The 18,674-nt window shown below is 37.7% G+C and overlaps 1 protein-coding gene across 1 annotated transcript in view; it reads right to left on the bottom strand.

Moving 5' to 3' along the window:
* Usp7 (Ubiquitin-specific protease 7) overlaps nt 1-18,674 on the bottom strand; it is a 518,151-nt gene that overhangs the window by 242,223 nt on the left and 257,254 nt on the right. The window contains exons 13-14 of the mRNA XM_090378438.1: nt 7,723-7,915; nt 4,215-4,368 (exon numbers count right to left, since the gene is read on the bottom strand). Coding sequence (XP_090234564.1) covers nt 4,215-4,368; nt 7,723-7,915 — 347 coding nt within the window. The remainder of the gene's footprint in view (nt 1-4,214; nt 4,369-7,722; nt 7,916-18,674) is intronic.

Genomic DNA, 18,674 nt, shown 5'->3' with positions numbered 1-18,674 from the left:
GAAGACAATTAGTACTTCAACTTGATCAAGTTTATCTACAATGCTCCCAGCTTTAGTGTATATACAGGTATATACACACACACGTCCTTACTCTTAGTTACCCTTATACAGTCCATCTATTCATCTATGCAATCTGAAATCCTCAACACCTTCTTTTCGAGGATGCTGCATTTTTAACAGAAGCAGCGCAAGAATCACCTTCACATCTTTCTGCAGCTCTGGTTAATATACTGGTCTGTGTATCCCCTCCCCACAAGCTAGCAGTTTTCCAACCCACCTACCACTGTCCTGATAGCATCAGCAAATATTCTTGACTCCTATTTAAGAGTGCCCCATCCCTGCAAAAACAATCTGTCCTGTTTACAAGCAAAACTACACAAGAAAAATTCCATCCCATGAGCCCTGTCAATTGATTGACTTACAAGGCTCGCAACATGTACTCTGTCTTATCACGTCTGGGAAGAGTTGCAGACACTTTCAAATTCGATCCAACTTGCGATTTTTCATCAAAATTGCCCTGTACTTGTTATGTCCTCTGATCTCCTACTCTTAATACCATTAGTGCCAACGCGTACAACAATATCACATTTTGTGCCCTTAAAAGATAATTGCTCTACAATGTCATATACTTTTACTTCTGGTAGAGTACTATCCCACCTATTCATCTCGTACAATTTATTTCCCATTTCCCTAACAATAGTCACCGACAAAAACCAACCCTGTGAGACTAGAGCATTCTTCCTAGGAGATTGATGCCGTGTTGCCTGATGCACAAGTGTAAGATCTGGTATTGATTTAGGCAACTGAGAGCTTAATGGACCCCATTCCTTCGAGGGTATCTAACCTAATCTTCAAAGTATCATAACCACCCATCAGAATGGTACGTTTTCATCTAATTTCTTCAGATCTCTGCACTAAATGCACACACAAAGACATCCCCTCTTGGCTGGGTTCCAGGAAATCAGTGAGAACTGCACAATTTGCACCTTTTTTTCCCCCCATTATTCATAGAATTGCCCACTCTTCCCCCAAGCCACAGCACTCTTACTATTTTGTGCTCTAATCTGGGGAATCACTTCCATTTAAGTACAATTTAATTGATCAACAATGAAAATAAATAAATTTACAGGCAACCCCCATATAACACGGTACTTCGACAACACAGTTTCGCTCTAACATTATTGACAAAGTGCGGAAATCAGTGCACAACACGGTACTTATATAACATGGTTTCGTTCTAACACGGTTAGAGAAATTGGCAATCTCGCATAACATAAAAGGAATACAATGATATAAACCAGTAAAACGTATTTAGCAGATAACACAATAAATACAACAGAAGCTTTCGAGACAGTTGCGTCTCTTTATCAACTAATTTGACTAAATTTTGAATACAACGGATATAGCCGTGCGTGCAGTGAGGCACGTTATTCATTCAAGCTTCCCAATAACTAGTTTCCTATTATTGTCACACGGACATGCGATGTTTTACTCCACTGTTTGTCGAGTTGTAATATGGTTGTCTCTAGGATGGAGTGCATTCTCATGCCTTTGCAGCGGTTTATAGCCTTCGGATTGTTCAATATGGCAAGTGACTCTAGCCATAGGCGGTGGCAAAAGTGTCTTGAGTGGTCTACTATTTCGCAGTCACGTTTGGGATTGAGATCGTGGTGGGTAGTCCAAAAATGCTCTGTGACTGTGGACTGGTCCGTCTCAGAAAGGCGGATTGCTCTCTCATGATCTGTAAGGTGATCTTGAAGACATCTTGATGTCTCACCGATGTAGCAGCTGTCACAGTCTCTGCAGGTGATGTGGTATATTACATTGCTGCATAAGAGAGGTGTGACAGGGGTCTTCACGCCGGAGATAAGAGAACGTAGGTTTCTGCAGGATAACTGTACGCATTTGATGAGGTAATCTCTGAGGATTCTTGAGATCCGTCCTGACACGCCTGGGGAGTATGGAATGTAGGCAGTTGGTGTATTGTCCTGGTTCGGGGATCTTGGGTGGGCTGCGAGTTTCTGTGCTTGTAATAGGCACCTGTCTAGCATGTGGGTTGGACAGCCACACCTGGTTAGGTCTGCCTTCACACGAGAGATCTCAATGCGTCTAATGCATCAGTGCTGGAATGGCTCCAAGCCCTGGAGAATAGAGTGCGGGCAGTGCTGTTGAGATGACTAGGTGCATGGCCAGCTCTCTCACAGCGAAATCTATCAAGCAAAAGCAAACAAACCCAAATTAATGGTTTTTTAAAGAGAGCAGAAGATACTTAAAATATAGAATGATGTATTTTTCTTAGCTCTTGGAACATAATCCCCCTTTTTGTAGTGGTTCTTAGTCCCACATATAACACGGTTTAGCACTACACGAGATTTTATAAGAACCTAACTACTGTGTTATATGAGGGTTACCTGTACTTGATTTAATTGACAATAGTACGAGTGGCACGTTAGTAATACCTTCTGTTTTTTTTTTTTCCTCAGAAAATTTAATTCTCAGGAAATGCCTTTTTTTAACTATGCCTTTTACATCAATTAATCCTCAATCATTAATAAACACACGGTTATTTTCCACAATGTCACCATCTTTTTCTATGCACTTTTGCCATCTTTTGAGTCAGACACTGCATTCAAATCCTGTAAAAGTCCTTAATCTTGCTCCGAAGAGCTTCGTGAACACTCTGCTTGAACTGGTCGTTGTCCACAAAATGGGTTTCAAAGAATCATGCAGCAGGCTGAAGAGGTGATAGTTAGAATTCGGGCTATGAGAGGGGAAAGGAAGTACTGTGTACCCCAGTTTTGCAATAGCCTCCATTTGGCCGTGTATTGTCACGGAGAAGAACTTCATCGAGGTTTTTCTCCAATCGAACTCCACAGGTGCAAGTTCCCAACTTTTCCAAGATTTCCACATATCTATCTGAGTTGACTGTGGTGTCATGCTCCAAGAAGTCCTCAAGCAAGACCCTATCTTTATCTGAAAACACTGTTGTCATGACTTTCTGGGCTTCTTTCTGCTTCTTTATGTCAGCATTTTCGGGACCTACCAGGAACAAACCTTGTTCCTGGTAGTTTCACCATACTGAGTGGCACTGTAATCCATACTCAGATCCAACAAACCTTGTTCCTGGTAGGTCCCTATATCGCACAATTTGCATGTTGTGATCCAGCAGTCCTGTTTGATCAGCACGTCGATCCGGCTCTTGTTGTCCGCTGTCACTAAAGTTACTTACGATTCAAGGATTGTCAACAATGTTACCATTCCCACTCTTAAAAATTTCTTACCCAACGTCTAACTGTACTCACATCTACAGTATTGTCACCATTAAAATTTTTTGAGATCCTTGGTAAGAAATTCAATCACCACTCCTTGCCTGATACGTATATATCTGTAACATCCACCATTTTGAACTAGCCCTGTGCTGCACTCACAAGACCGATCGCAGTGCCACTCAGTATGGTGAAACTAGATACCTCCCATGACCACTCAGTGATATGCGAAATGATCTACAGCACTACATTCGAAAGCAAAAAAATTAGGATGAATTTGCTTTCAAAAAAATTTGAAAGCAAAAAATACTAGACTATTATTTAAATGTAGAAATATACAGGATGTTTCATAATGTGGACGATACTGTTGATCTAATTAAGGACAGGAAAACAAAGTAAGATAAAAGTAAACACGTCTCCACTTCTTAAAAATTGGATGTCGAATTTTCAACGGTAAAAAAAAATACATAAAATAAGTAAGTATACATAATCGTGTATCTATATTGAATAAATATTAATATATGTGTATCTCTCTGGTCAAATTTATTATTTTTATTTTTTTTTTTTTACAATTGGAACTCTATAGAAGTGTTTTGGAACTGAAATAAACACAGCTCCGCAAAAATTCAGAATTGAACACATTTAAATAATAGTTCCACTGTTGATTTCAGGATCTAAACTAACCTTAAAGTATTGCCACATGTTAGAAAAATTTTGGTTAGCAAGATATCTAACAGATGTGTGGCTATAGAAAACTGGAAGTACAACTAACATTAAAAGAAATATAATATTTCTGATCACTGTGAATTCTTTTAAAAAAAAAAAAAAACATGGCTGTCAAATTATTTCAAAGATTATTTAATTTCATTTAATGCAATCATATTCGTAAAAAATAATTAATTACCTAAATATATTAAAAATTTTATATTACTAATCATATCTCCTTACCTTGCCATCTCCTTTTGGATTAATGAAAACTACATAATGACCTCCATGGTTATCTCCACTATGCACCAGAACAGCATGCAAGAGATAATTAGCTGGTGTAGACTCACCTTCTTGAAGGAACTGTTCTAAATTGAGTTTTTCAGGAAACTCAAACCTAGAACAATAAGGTAATTATTATTTATAATATACATGCAACATAATAAAAATTTCTTAATTCAAGCAAAATATAACTGATAATAACAAAAATAAGAAAATTTACTATGATTAAAATTTACGCCTTAGAAAGGAATACAAAAACCAGTGAACAGGAATACAAGGTTTCAAATTGTGACTAAACAATTCATGGAATGTTACTTAAAACAGATGGCACCTCCGTAGCCAGGTGGGAAGGAGCAGCAGTGCGTAGCACACGCTTCTTGATTAGACCGGGGTTCGAGGCGGTCACCACCAAATATGGAAAGGTCAAGGAATGACCACCGCATATCCCGGAGCAATATGGCCTTAGTTGCTAATGCTCCTAAAAACCAAATAACACAACACAACCATCCAAATATATCAGTCTGCATCACCATTCATCACCTCAAATATTCAGGTAAAGCTCACTACTCAGCAATACAGAAAGATATAATAGTATGCAAGAAAGCAAGCTTATTCAGCTTCAGCAAAAAAAAAAAAAAAAACCTTTTAATTTCACCTATCCATTCACTTCAAAAAGAAAAGTTTGTCATCTTCTTCCTTGAATTCATTTAAACTACTGATGTCCACGACAGATGGAAGTTTCTTACAGCAATGAACTACCTGCTGGATAAATTTCTGGCAAATCTCTGCACATCTATTCGAGAACTGTCTTTCGTCAATTTCAGTTTACGCTCCCTCAGGTTTGTAATCTGAGCATGAGGAAGAATCCTATCAGCTTTGACGCCTGCTCAAACCATTCAAGGCCATATACGCCTCAATCAGATCGCCTCACAGGTGCCTAGTCTACAGATGCTGCAATCTGTAGACTAGGAATCTGTAGCCTGTTGACTAAGAATCGGTAGACTGCAATCTGTAGCCTTTCTTCATAAGAGCACCCCCTTGTTCCGCTCACCAGTCTTGCAGGCCTTCCCTGTACTCTTTCTACCATTTTTACATCCTTCCTAAAATGAGGCCTCCAGACCTGTACGCAGTACTCAAGGCGTAGCCTGACCACTGCCTTATACAGAGGGACAATCACCTCTTTATCCCTGGTAGCAAAATTTCTGAATATCACTGACAATACCCCATGATCTGCTCTGGCTTCTACACTGCTCAGAAAACTTCATATTTGACTGCATAATTACCCCCAGGTCTCTCATTCTCCACTACCCTGAGGGTAATACCACAAGTTTCTACATTTCTCTGAGGTTACTGCTACCCATATGCAGTACTCTGCATTTCTTAATATTAAACTTTAGTTGCCACTTCTCAGCCCATCTTCCCAACTTTTCTAGATCTTGTCATCAATATCATTGATAAATATACAAAACAACAATTGGCACAACACCGAACCCCGGTGGACTCCACTAACAATATTAGTATATGAAGAGCAGTGTCCATTGATTACCACTCTGTCTTCTCCCACTCAACCATCCTTTTAACCATTGTAGCAACTTACCCTTAAGGCCATACTGCTCCAATTTCTACAGTAGTCTTCCATGTGCAACGGTATGAAAAGCTTTCTTGCAATCAAAGTATATGATATCAAAATTATTTTTTGCATACAGTGCATTTGTGACCACATCTTATTATCCAATCAAATTGGTAAGCAAGACTTCCCCTTAACAAACCAATGCTGGCTGAATTATTACTGCAGCCTTGTTTGTTTGTTTGTTATTTGGTTTTTAGGAGCATTAGCAACTAAGGCCATATTGCTCCGGGATATGCGGTGGTCATTCCCTGACCTTTCCGCATTCTCCGTATCTGGTGGTGACGGGCTCGAACCCCGGTCTAATCAAGAAGCGTGTGCTATGCACTGCTGCTCCTTCCCACCTGGCTACGGAGGCGCCCTGCAGCCTTGTCTAGATGATCCTGCAATGCTTCTTTAACCAGTGACTCTATTATTTTCCCCAGAACAGAAGTTAAACTAACAGCACTGTAATTACTCTTGTCACCCTTTGCGAACTGGAGATGCATTTGCACATCTCCATTCCATGGGCCCTACCCCAAGTCAAACACTGCTCTCATAATTACAGTTAAGGGTTTCCTTACTTACTTTGCACCTTGTCTAATATAACTGGATATATGCTATTCCCTCCAGGTGCTTTTATTATGTTAAACTTCAAAAATTTCTCCTCCATTTTTCTCTCATTTATTACAAAATCATTTAGATCACTGTTAAGAGTTTAATATGCTTCTGTCCTCTGATTGCCTGTAGACTTCCTCAAGTGTGAATGTAGATGCAAAATACTCATTCAGTTTGGCAGCTATCTGAGCAGGATCATCTACAGTCAAACCATTGATATCAAGTGGACCAATGTGATTCATCCCATTCCTAATCCATCTTTGCTTGCCTAATCTCCTTTGGCACTTGATTACAGAATAGCTTATATCTACCGTAGGCTTCTGTGTCACCTGATAATTTATATGCATCCCATGCATTTTTCTACTCTGCCACAAGTCTCATTAGTTCATCTTGACACCCATTTTATATAGGTGAGATATCTCACACCTATACCACTATATGCCTCAGAATTCTGGTCCTCTGCATCTACCTCTAGATGTAACAAATTTCTGTCAATGGAATACTGGATTCTGCAGTGGCTGAACCGTCTGGGCGGGAACCCGTTCACCATCTCGAAATCCATTCTCCTAGTCAACCTAGGCATGATCTACTTGTAGCTCACTTTCCTCAAAAAAAAAAAAAAAATCTGCTAACACTTACCAAGCTGCTAACTTGCCAGATTGATGCCCCATCGATAGAAGATATCATCGGACTAACAAGAGCAAGAAATAGATGCCATCCCCTACTTATGATGAAGCTATCTAACTTGGACTCCCTAAAAGGAATGTTTCCAAGTAACACCATTGAACACTTCAACACATCCACTGATCCAGTAAGGTTTGAAGTCAATAAAACACAGAACCCAAATTATAAACCAAATCTGGACTAAATCACCAGGACTGCTATGAAAATTTAGCAGATTTTTTTTTATCAGAAATTTGTATGATATGAACAATTAAATGCAATAATATAATGAAAAATAAATAAATCCGTTATGTTAGTTGCTCAAGAAAAGGTATATAAAGTCAACCTGTGTATTTATCTCTTCAATTATTAAGATCTATTTTATTTCAATAGTGAATACAATTAAGTAAATGTATATATCTATTTAATAATTATTACAATACAATACTAATATATTATTATTAAAACCTTTTGCTACCAAATAATAGATGAAAATGCTATTTTTTTTTTATCTATTCCACAAAAAATTAAATAAATGAATAAAAAATTGGCAAGTAAATTCTCTGAATAATTTATACTTACCTATCATTTATTTTAATATTTGTATCTGTCACAGGGTCATATTGGAACCTTAATAAATGAAGATGAAGAACAGGTGGAAGGGATGCAAAGATAATCCCCTTTTCAGCTTCTTGTAAACCATATTCCCCTGCATCATACTTGTTCTCACCATCTAAGGTTTCAACTGCACAGTAATCCTTGAAGGACTCATATACTGTTATATAAATATATATACAATTTTTTAAAGAAAATGTGTAATTTTTAATTTACATATCATTTAACAATATTATTATTATTAACATTATTACAATAAGTAATATTATTATTAATTTTTCAGCAGAGAAAGATGAATTGGAAAATAATATCATTCCTTTTAATAATTTAATATATTTAAACTCAGTGTGTTAAATAAGTTTAACCCAGCAGGTGTAGTGCAGAAACAGATTGTTTCTGCACTACACCTGATCAGTGCAGCACAAAAAGAATCTGAGCTTTTTTTTTAAAAAAAAAAAACTTAATGACAAACTTTCTTTACATTCCTAAACATAGTTTTGCTAGACCATTTTCTGATCTGAAATTTTACTAATTTTGCAGCATAATAGCTTAAGAACACCTGTCGGATTTGCCAGTCTGTAAACTATGAATAGGTGACCACAATACTAAAAAAAAAATGACTTGCTCCAATGAGTACACAGTGGGAAAGTAACTTCTAATAGAGTTCAGTGGCACCACATTTTTAGGTTTTATCAAGAGCCTTATCGATTTAAGTCCCATACTGTACTTCCAAAAAGCAATAACAGAAGACAGCAGACCCTATTCGTCCCAATGTTATCCCCACCTAGACTTGGTAGGTGGGCTTATGTGCCTCAAATGTAACCCTGGGAGATACACCAGTAGGCAACTAACTGTCCAGGATTTCTTATCCATATCAAGCTGTCCATGTTGGACAGCTTGATATGGATAAGGAACCAATGAAGAGGTGCTTTAGCATCTCCAGTTAGGGGACAGGCATTGGGCTAACCACTCATTACTGGAAAACCACTCATTACAAAACTAAAACAATTGGTCAACTTTTTTGATATGCGACCACTGGAATAAAAGAAGAAATTAAAATAAAACAGAAAAATAAGAAATCTTTATATAGCTAGATCATTTAGAAATACAACTGAATAAACAGGAAATATATAAACTGGGTTAAAATCTTGCCTTTCAAGACAGTAAAAGCTATCCAGAAGCCACTTGATATGACATTAACATTCTTAGAAAATTGTGCTTGTTCATTCTTATTTTTGCTCTTGATTCCAACATTCCTAGATATCTAACAGAGAATTATTTTCTGCTTTTATGAAGTTGGACTGGTTTTATTTTATTTAAAGAATTTGGAAAGAAACCAGGATCATTTAGAAACCTTTGATGAGAAATAAATAACATCCTTCCAAAGGGGAGTGTTGAAAGACTAATGTTAGAATTACGCTACAGAAAATTTTCTGGTTGTTGACACTATCATTGTGTACTTTGGCAAAATTGTAAAATCCAAAAAAAGGAGAGCTACATAGATTTGCTTAATTTTGACAGTTAAAAAGGCATCCTTCCCCCATTACTAGAAATAACCATCAATGTATACCAGGGCTACTTCACATAAGAGTAGCTACGCTAGCTTCTTGAAGAATGTTATTCATATTTAGTCTACAACTTACATTTCAGCTTTTCAACTCAGTGCCACAGGGTTCATTTTGCTACACATTCTTGACTTCTGTGTGAACAGGTATTAACAAATGCGATGACGTAGGAGACTTCTGATTTTAGCTGAATACTTTAACAATGGTCTACAAGTAAGATGTTGTTGTTATTTGGTTTTTAGGAGCATTAGCAACTAAGGCCATATTGCTCTGGTGATATGCGGTGGTCATTTCCTAACCTTTCCGCATCCTCCGTATTTGATCACGGGCTCGAACCCTGGTCTAATCAAGAAGCGTGTGCTATGCACTGCTGCTCCTGCCCTCCTGGCTACGGAGGCACCTTACAAGTAAGAGGTCATATGATTCTGAATAAATACTGATCTAGTGCTGCAATAAAAGCCCCCAGTGCAATATGAAAAGCATAGTGATATACAGTGTGAGGCCATTTCAGTATGCTAGGCTGACACATACATATACAAGGGGACATAGTCCAGTCAGGATCTAATTAATGAATGATATAAGTATGAGGGCATATCCCGAACTGAGCTGATAAAAAGAAATAGGCTTGCTTTTTTTTACGGATCATAGTTTGTGTGCAGTGTTTCTGCCACTGCTGGAATTCATTTTTTGGGATTGCATACAGGACTGTGATTCTTCTCTAATTTACAGAGATGTCCTGGAAACTAATGATGCCCTTACAGCTGTGACTTCATTTTTAGAAACTACAAATCACAACAGACAAAATCTATGAGTAGGGACAGGTGATGAACAATTACCGTGTTTTTATCGGCCAAAAATCCTTCCACACACTGCAGAGATAGCAGTTTGTGCAGTACTGTCATGGAGAAGCAGGTAGTCCTTGATCTCCCATTTTTTAGGATGTTTTAAGTGGGCTTCTTCCCTAAATCATTCAACCCTGCCAATCATTAAGCAGACTGCTACAGTTTGATAACCTTCTTCCATTTTCAAATTGTAATAATTCCTCACGTGTGAATGTAGATGCAAAATACTCATTCAGTTTGTTTGCTATCTGAGCAGGATCATCAACAGTCGAACCATCGATGTCAAGTGGACCAATCATATTCATCCCCTTCCTTTTAGAGTTTATATAAGTAAAGAAATCCTTGCTGTTTTTCTTAGCATCTTTTGCCAAAGATTTCTCGTAATCCGCCTTCGCCTGCCGAACCTCCTTTGTGACCTGATTACAGACTAGCTTATATCTGCCACAGGCTTCTGCGTCACCTGATAATTTATATGCATCCCATGCATTTTTCTTCTCTGTCACGAGTCTCATTAGTTCATTTGATAACCATTTAGGCCTAAACCTTGAACGATATTTCTTAATCGGTATATAAAGTCTAGCCTTGAGTACTCAAGGCCACGCCTTGAGTACTGCGTACAGGTCTGGAGGCCTCATTTTAGGAAGGATGTAGATTTGCTTGAGCGTGTACAGAGAAGAGCAACACGATTGGTGAGGGGAATGAAGGGATACTCTTACCAAGAGAGGCTTAAGTTCTGCAAATTGCAGTGGCTGGAGACTAGGCACCTGCGCGGTGATCTGATTGAGGTCTATAAGGCCTTGAATGGGTTGAGCACGCTGAATTCTGATGGGATCCTTCCACTTGTTCAGATTACGAACCTACGGGGACATAAGTTCAAATTAAGAAAGGACAGATGTAGAATAGATGTGCGGAAATTTGCCTTTAGCCAGCGTGTGGTTAATTGCTGGAACAAACTTCCATCTGTCGTTGTGGAAGTTGATAGGTTAAATAAATTTAAGGAGGAACTGGACAGGCATTTGGAGGGAATGGTGTGATTTTTTTTTTTTTTTTTTTGGCTGATGCTGCATAAGCTCCTACACTTGCTTTCTTGCATCATGTGCCACTACTACTACTACTACTAAGACATTTCAAAACTTTGAGTGATAATGCTGGTTAACTGTTTGGACTTCAAGCAAAAATTGATGAAATTGATTGGCAATGTAAACAAGTAATATAAAAAAAAAAATTTTAAAGTCAATTCCTACTTAGGTCAACAATGAACTTTCGACTTTCGACTTCAAAAATTTATCAAAAAATTATTGATTTTCGCAAGAATTGAACTCGCATTCTTCACCTTCACGTGAAAAATACTGAAATCCTTGCATTTTACCGATTGAGCTACTGCCTGTTGATTTCAATTTTATTCCTAAATTTATATCCTGCTAAATATCTTATATAAGAGAAATTTTTTTTTCTCCCATATAAAACTAAAATTAATTAATTAAATTTAATTAATGAATTAATATTTGAAAAAAACTGTATTAACATCAAGTGTCATCCACTACAAGTTTAAAAAAAAATATATTTGAACTTGAGTGGATGAATAAAAAGTATTTTATTAACGATTGAAAATTTGAATTTTTCAATTCCTTTCAATTTCAATACTGTTAGGAATTGAAAATTTTTTCAATTACTAATAGTAGGAATTGAAAAAAAGTAAAAACTGCAGGAATGGTTAAGAGCAGAGTCAAAAAACTACTATGTGCATTTTTAAGTCATTATTTTGTGAAATTTCAAATAAAATATTTGTCACTACAATTCTGAAATGAAATTAACCATTTATTTTTATTTGCCAATCCACTTGTGAGGAAAAAAATTACATGAATTATATAAAAGCTGAAAAATCCAAAAGGGGTGTCTCCCCCCACACACACAAACTGCTGGCACCCAATACTCAGAACAAACATGGTGTTGGTTGTCCAACACCTTGCCGGCAATTCTGAGTTTTCCCTCGTTGGACCACTTTCGGTAGGTACTAACCACGGCTGACCATGAGCACCCCACCAGCTGTGCCGTTTCGGTTATGCTCTGGCCATTACAATTTGGCCTTTGTCAAACTCACTAAAGTCCACTGCCTTTCCCTGTAATCAGTGTTACTCTTGTTCTTCAGAACAAAAGTAACACTGATTAACAGAGCTCAGTATCAAGTGTTTTTTTATAGTGTCCCGACCGGTGCATGCAATACCTGCAGTTGGCCTCGATTTGCATAACGACTCGCTGGTCATGATGTTTTGGCTCATCGGTGTAGATCTTTAAGAATTTCATATTTTCCCTGGGGACTCACATCTGGTGACTATGGGCTTGGTACACACAGGGTCCTGAGCTGTATGCCGTAATTGTTCTCTTCTCTTCTCTTCTTCGTGATTTCCTTTTGTGTCTCTCTCTCTCAGGGTAACTCGGGAATTTTTTTTTTTTTTTTTGCTGGTGCAGCATAAGCCTCAGGCTTCCTTGCACTATACAGCTAATAATAATATTAACAGTTGTTCTGAAAACTTTCTTCTATTTCAAGATATACCATGACTAAATACACATTCCTAAGAAAAACATTTGCTTCAGCTTTGACCAAGAGATGAATTCATCAGCTAGCACTTTGAAATCCATATGGATTTCAATGTAATCTGTTAATTTCCCAATAATATGTTACTTTCCCAATAATCCGTCAAGCATTAATTATTTTTTCTAGTGTATTTGGTAAAGAACTAATCAGTGCAATAGGTCAACAATTTGTTGGATCAGCATGATCCTCCCCTGGTATTACAAAACCTAGCAATATAAAATAATACCAGTTAGCAAGAAAATAGTCCTCACTGAAAATTCCATTGAACTACTGTAAAAGAGAAGTTAGAATAGGGAATGTTCATTTGAATCATCAATCACTGAATAACAAATTCCTGCAGCATTATTCTTTAATCATGCATGAGTGTGTTATGTAATCTGGTCATGCTTAAAGACACATCATGCGGGATATCATGTGTAATACTAAATTTAAAATTATATTTTTCTGTGCATATGTACTTTATACGATTGAAACATTGGCTCATATACGATCGCAATTGAAGGTATTTTCAAAAGTTTGTCTACAAACTTTTGAAAATACCTTCAATTGATTTTTTTGAGGATCAAGGCCACTTCAATAAAGTTCAATTCTGGGAATCCCCCCCCCCCCAAACACACACATTTTGTGGTGAAAAAGTTTGGGTTCATTAAGGGAGAAAGGCTGCTCAATGGTTAAGGTGTTACTGGAGTCATTTTCATGGCAGATTTTTTTGCTACGGGCTGGTTTCTGGCTCTGTATTTTTTATAAACAGGGGGCATCCAGGATGTTTAGAGATTCTTCCCATGTGAGCTTTATGGTACCCTGCAGGGTAAGCATACAGGAGTTAGCTTAGCCTATGGGAAGCTTGTTCATAACAATGTGATACACAATGTTACATTTTTCCAGTTTACAGATGCTCCCAAGTAACCATGATGAAATGACTGCTTTTTCTTGGTACAGATTAAGAAGATATAATCATTTCTGACCCTGTTCATGGAGATCATGTTGTACAGGGACACACTGGAAGGTTATATGGTGGGTGAAATTTATGGAAAAGGTGCTGCAACTCAGGTCACCACAGCAGAACAGCACACAGGGCAGGATTTTTGCTATAATAGCTTTAACACAAGCATAAAGGGGTTTGAAGGGAAGTCTGGAGAGTAAAAGTGAAGAGGTTCCATTTGCTTTGTTGAATGCATAGCATGCAATGTTTTTCGAAGAAGTGGTGCTGGTTATGTTGAGAGCATGAAGTTGAAAGTAATCATCCTATGGTTGGATGTTTCCAATAGGCAAGGGCAGCAGAAACTAGTAAAATTGTTTGGCTTGTTGAGAATAGTAAACAAGGATGCAGCAAGGAAATTTTCAAGATGCCACCCGTTTTGTGTGTGTGTGTGTGTGTGTGTGTGTGTGTGTGTGTGTGTGTGTGTGTGTGTGTGTGTGCGCGCGCGTGCTTGAGCAGTCTCCTGAGGTGCTATGGTACATTGCAGATTGGCAGTTTCATCAGCATGGAGTATGACCTTTCCATCCAGGAGGGAGGAGAGCTTGAACCTAATGGCAGGGGCAGTGTCCTGGCTGAGGAAGCAGTACAGTGATATTGCACAGAGTGAGCCCATTCGTCCAATAAGCTGGGCACATAGCCCAAAGGGTATTTCAGTAGCTGTTATTAACAGGTTCCTGACAAGGATGGCCTCCTGTGGGAGAGGCCATCTCCGGCTCCGATTGTACGATTTTGTAAGTAAGTGGGTAACCCCTGATTTGCTTTGGATTTGTATAGGGTTCTTGGATGAGCAAGATGTGTGTTATCTTCGCCAGCCTTCATTCTGATTTGGTCAACCACAGCACATGCACACTGCACGTTTATTTGCACAAATTTCATAGTTGTAAAATCATGTTTCCTTACATGGATCCATAATCAATTCTTGTTTGTTGGGTGCATTTTACCCTGGCATCAATAATTTTGCTTGATTTAGGGGGTTGTTGCAGTAGATTTCTTCAGCAACTTGCTCTGATGTGAACTCTTTGTTGATACTGAAGATTAGTACTGCTGGACCTTTCTATTTAGGCATCTTAACTGAGAGGCCAATACAGGAATGGTGCTACTCCCCAAAATGGTGTGAGCTTCACGTTGAGTGGCTGTCTCAATAATGGATCCTACATTTCTAGTTTTCCTTATTGATTATTAAGTATTTTTTGGCCAACTTTTGTACCATGACAGTCTTGACAACCTCAATGGATTCCATGGAGGCGTCTTTATTCAGCTTCAGAAGGAAAAGGTGAGGCTCTGTAAGCAGCGTTTTCTTTTTTCGGTTAGGCTTGGTTGGTACTGTAATCTCCTTCGAACGTTTCCTCAGAATTTCAGCATAAAAGTGGGGGTGATGCAGTTTCATTTCTCCTCTACAGGATAAGCTGCCAGTTTAGCTTTAAGCTTCTCATTATCGATACGTAAAGTCAAGAAGTATACACCACATGTTTTGTGCCTGTCTACTTCTGATTTTCAAGAATAGCAATATGACAGCATCCAAGTTTTAAGAAATGGAGATCATTCCGATATGCTTTATAATCAATATCCATAACATCAGAACTGAATTTTTAGACACTGTCTTTTTCAGCTCTTTTGTTACATTCTGTTGAATGTAATATATACTGTATTTTTATATGGAATTACTAGAATGGTGTAGTCACATCATGAATTACATACTGTTGGGTAGAGTGTTCTCTTTATGTGGAGAGTGATGTGTTTGGGAGGATCGTTATCGTTATTTTGGTTTTTAGGAGCATTAGCAACTAAGACCATATTGCTCCGGGATATGCGGTGGTCATTCCCTGACCTTTCCGCATCCTCCGTATTTGGTGGTAACGGGCTTGAACCCCGGTCTAATCAAGAAGCGTGTGCTACGCACTGCTGCTCCTTCCCACCTGGCTACGGAGGCACCTGTTTGGGAGGAACTGAATAATGAGACTACTACAGAAAGTTAGCTAACTGAAACATGCCACCTTGTGCTAAGTATTACTACCATCACCTCTTCTACTGTACAAATTCCTTTGAGTACGCCACATTATTTCTCTGACAGAACATGTTCATACCCACTGCAGAACCATGGGAAGTGCAGGGAGTTAGAGAATACTGTCTTGTAAGTGGCCAAACTTTTGGCATTCAAAACAATGGAGTGAACTGAAGGTTGAATTTTGAACCTCAAGAATCCAGCTTTTAAAGGTGACAATAGATTCAGTATATGTGCAAGTTGTTTAAAGAGGGTTAAGTATTCCACCTATCTTGATAACTATCCTTTTAGCAGGCATTATACTCTGACTGCTTAGCTCCATAACAATCCCATCCACATATATCTTTAGGACATCCAATATGACATTTCCCTTTTTGAGGAATTTGATATAGCACTGTATGATAATCATTGTAGGAATTCAACTGAATGTTGATATTTTTAACAGTCTGTCTGAGTGTCAATGTTCAGCCAACTCAACTCAGAGATGTTAATCATCAAACCATTTTTGGAAGGCCTGCAACATTTTCAAGACATTTCTATATTAAAAGGGGGGGGGGGACTTATTAAATGAATGTTCAGTCAAGAATCAGAGTAATAGAAAAATGGTAGTAGGGTTCTCAGTTCCATTTTTGCTCTGTTTTTTTTGCATTTGGTTTTACATCTATGTTTTCAACACATATCAATCAAAAGATCCATAAGCAGTCCATATGTTCAATAACTCATTCTTCTACTAGTGACCAAGCAATCAAAAACATTAACTGTTAAGTAAAGAGAGTAATAATTGAATTTTTCTCTAATGGGTTTTTTCCCCTAACTTTTCAAGAAAAGAACAACATTAAATAACATGGAACTCGAATACTTACTTAAAGTCATTAATCAAAAAGCACAGTACAGGTTGAACAACATTCATTCGGGCATGAATACTCTTGGTACATGGGGCCAGATCTATTCAACAACTAGCTGTACAGTCTCTCCCCGACATACGTAAGAGATACGTTTCAGGACTTCTTACGTAAGTTGAGTTTTACGTAACTCAGGAAAGATTAATATATCCCTGGTATATTTGGCATCCTCAGAAAAATAGTTATATACCTGGTATATTTGGCATCCTCAGAAAAATAGTTATATACCATTATAATAATTAAAAACTTTATCTGGGAACGGCAGTGAAGTAGCCAGAGTGGCACATAACGAATCAAAGTCTATACACTTCAGGTGATGAACTGAAGGTATCTTAAAACAGAACATTAATAAGACATATTAATCACAAGGTGCTGTAGGCTGGATGAGTAGAGGTCAGATAGGTAGTACGTGATATGAACTCTTCAATTTTCATCTGTATCGTATGCTTTTTTTTCTTTTTTTTTTTTCTCTACATAAGTTTAGAAATAAGCAATCTTAAACTTTTCTTCTTTCTATTTTCAATAAATGTTCGATGTTTTTATCCATTCCATCAAACATAGAGCAACCTTCCTAAATTTTATGAAATGCTTTTGCCATTTCCTATAATTTGAACTGCTTTGTGGGTTGCCCCGATGCCTCAATGGATTTGGCTTTCCCTTGCTCCTTCAACTCTTTGCGTGTTCAACTGGACTAGGTCTTCTGTTGTTAAATCTTCACCTCATCAGCTCATCTTTATTGAAGCTTTCATTGTTAACTCAGAATGTTTTAGAAGTTTTTTTTCCAAACTCCACTCATACAAATTATTGCCACATCATTCCATACTCTTGAAATGTTGCATATTCCATCAAGGATGTTAAATGTCTTCCAAAATTGCCACAGATCTATTTTCCCTTGATCTGTTGCATTTACAGCCTCAGAAAATTTTGTCCACGTGTAATAAGTTTTGAATGCCCGGATAAATCCCTGATCCATTGTTCGAATCAGAGCTGTTGTATTTTTAGGGTGGTAATTCTGCCTTGATGGTTGTCGTGCAGATCATCTAGATATTTAGGATGACCGGAAGTGTTGTCATGGACATTAAAGACACTGACATTTATAAGCAATATTTTTCAACTTCAGGGACAAACACATTTTGAAACCATTCTTAGATGGTTTCTATGGTTATTATGATGTTTATGGTTATTATGGTTATTATCACACAGGCCTTTCAGTTAGACCTGAAGTGTACAATTTCTTTCAATGTCCTTAAAAGCCCATGGGTTTTTTGAGTGATAAACCACTAAAGGTTTAAGTTTATAACCCACTATGCTACCCCCCCCCCCAACTAAGAGGATTACCCTGTCTTTGGTAGCTTTAAACGCAGACATCGAATTTTTTTCAATAGAAATATAAGTGAATATTTAATGTGAATGAGACTAGCCTTTCTTGGGGGGGGGAGATGCCTACTGGGTTTTTTTTTTTTTTTTTTTTTAAGGAAGGCTAGTCTCATCTACATTAAATAATTGTTGCTGCAAATAACCACCACTTCTTATAATTTCATCCAATTTGTCCTTGAATTTTTCGGCAGCCACACCATCTGCACTTGCTGCTTCAGCACTGATAGCAACGTTATGATATCCGCTACTCTTACAAAACCTATCAAACGAACCATGACTCGCAACAAATGTGGTTTCAGTATCATAATTGCTCTTCTTCTTAAGATTCTCAAAAATGGCACGAACCTTTGCTCTGATGAAGTGGAGGCTTAAGGGGATGTGTTTTTGGATCTGGTCTTCCATCCGAACAATAAGTAACTTTTCCATCTCACTTATTAGTCCCATTCTAACCTTGATTATTATAGTTAACTTCAATGGTGCCAACCACTTCATTACTTCACATATTCTGTCTTTGTCTTTTATTATTGTGTTGATACTGACAAATCTAAATTCCCACGATACTTGTTAATGTTTGACCATTTTCATACATCCTTATTGTTTTAATTTTCTGATCCAAATCGATCACTTTCCTTTTCTTGGTAGATTTATTACTACCG

The sequence above is a fragment of the Mastigoproctus giganteus genome, chromosome 7 (genome assembly GCF_048544385.1).
Source record: "Mastigoproctus giganteus isolate SK-2022 chromosome 7, ASM4854438v1, whole genome shotgun sequence".
Taxonomy (NCBI): Eukaryota; Metazoa; Arthropoda; class Arachnida; order Uropygi; family Thelyphonidae; genus Mastigoproctus; species Mastigoproctus giganteus.
Note: the sequence above shows the minus strand (reverse complement) of the source record. Positions and strands in the feature narration are given on the sequence as shown.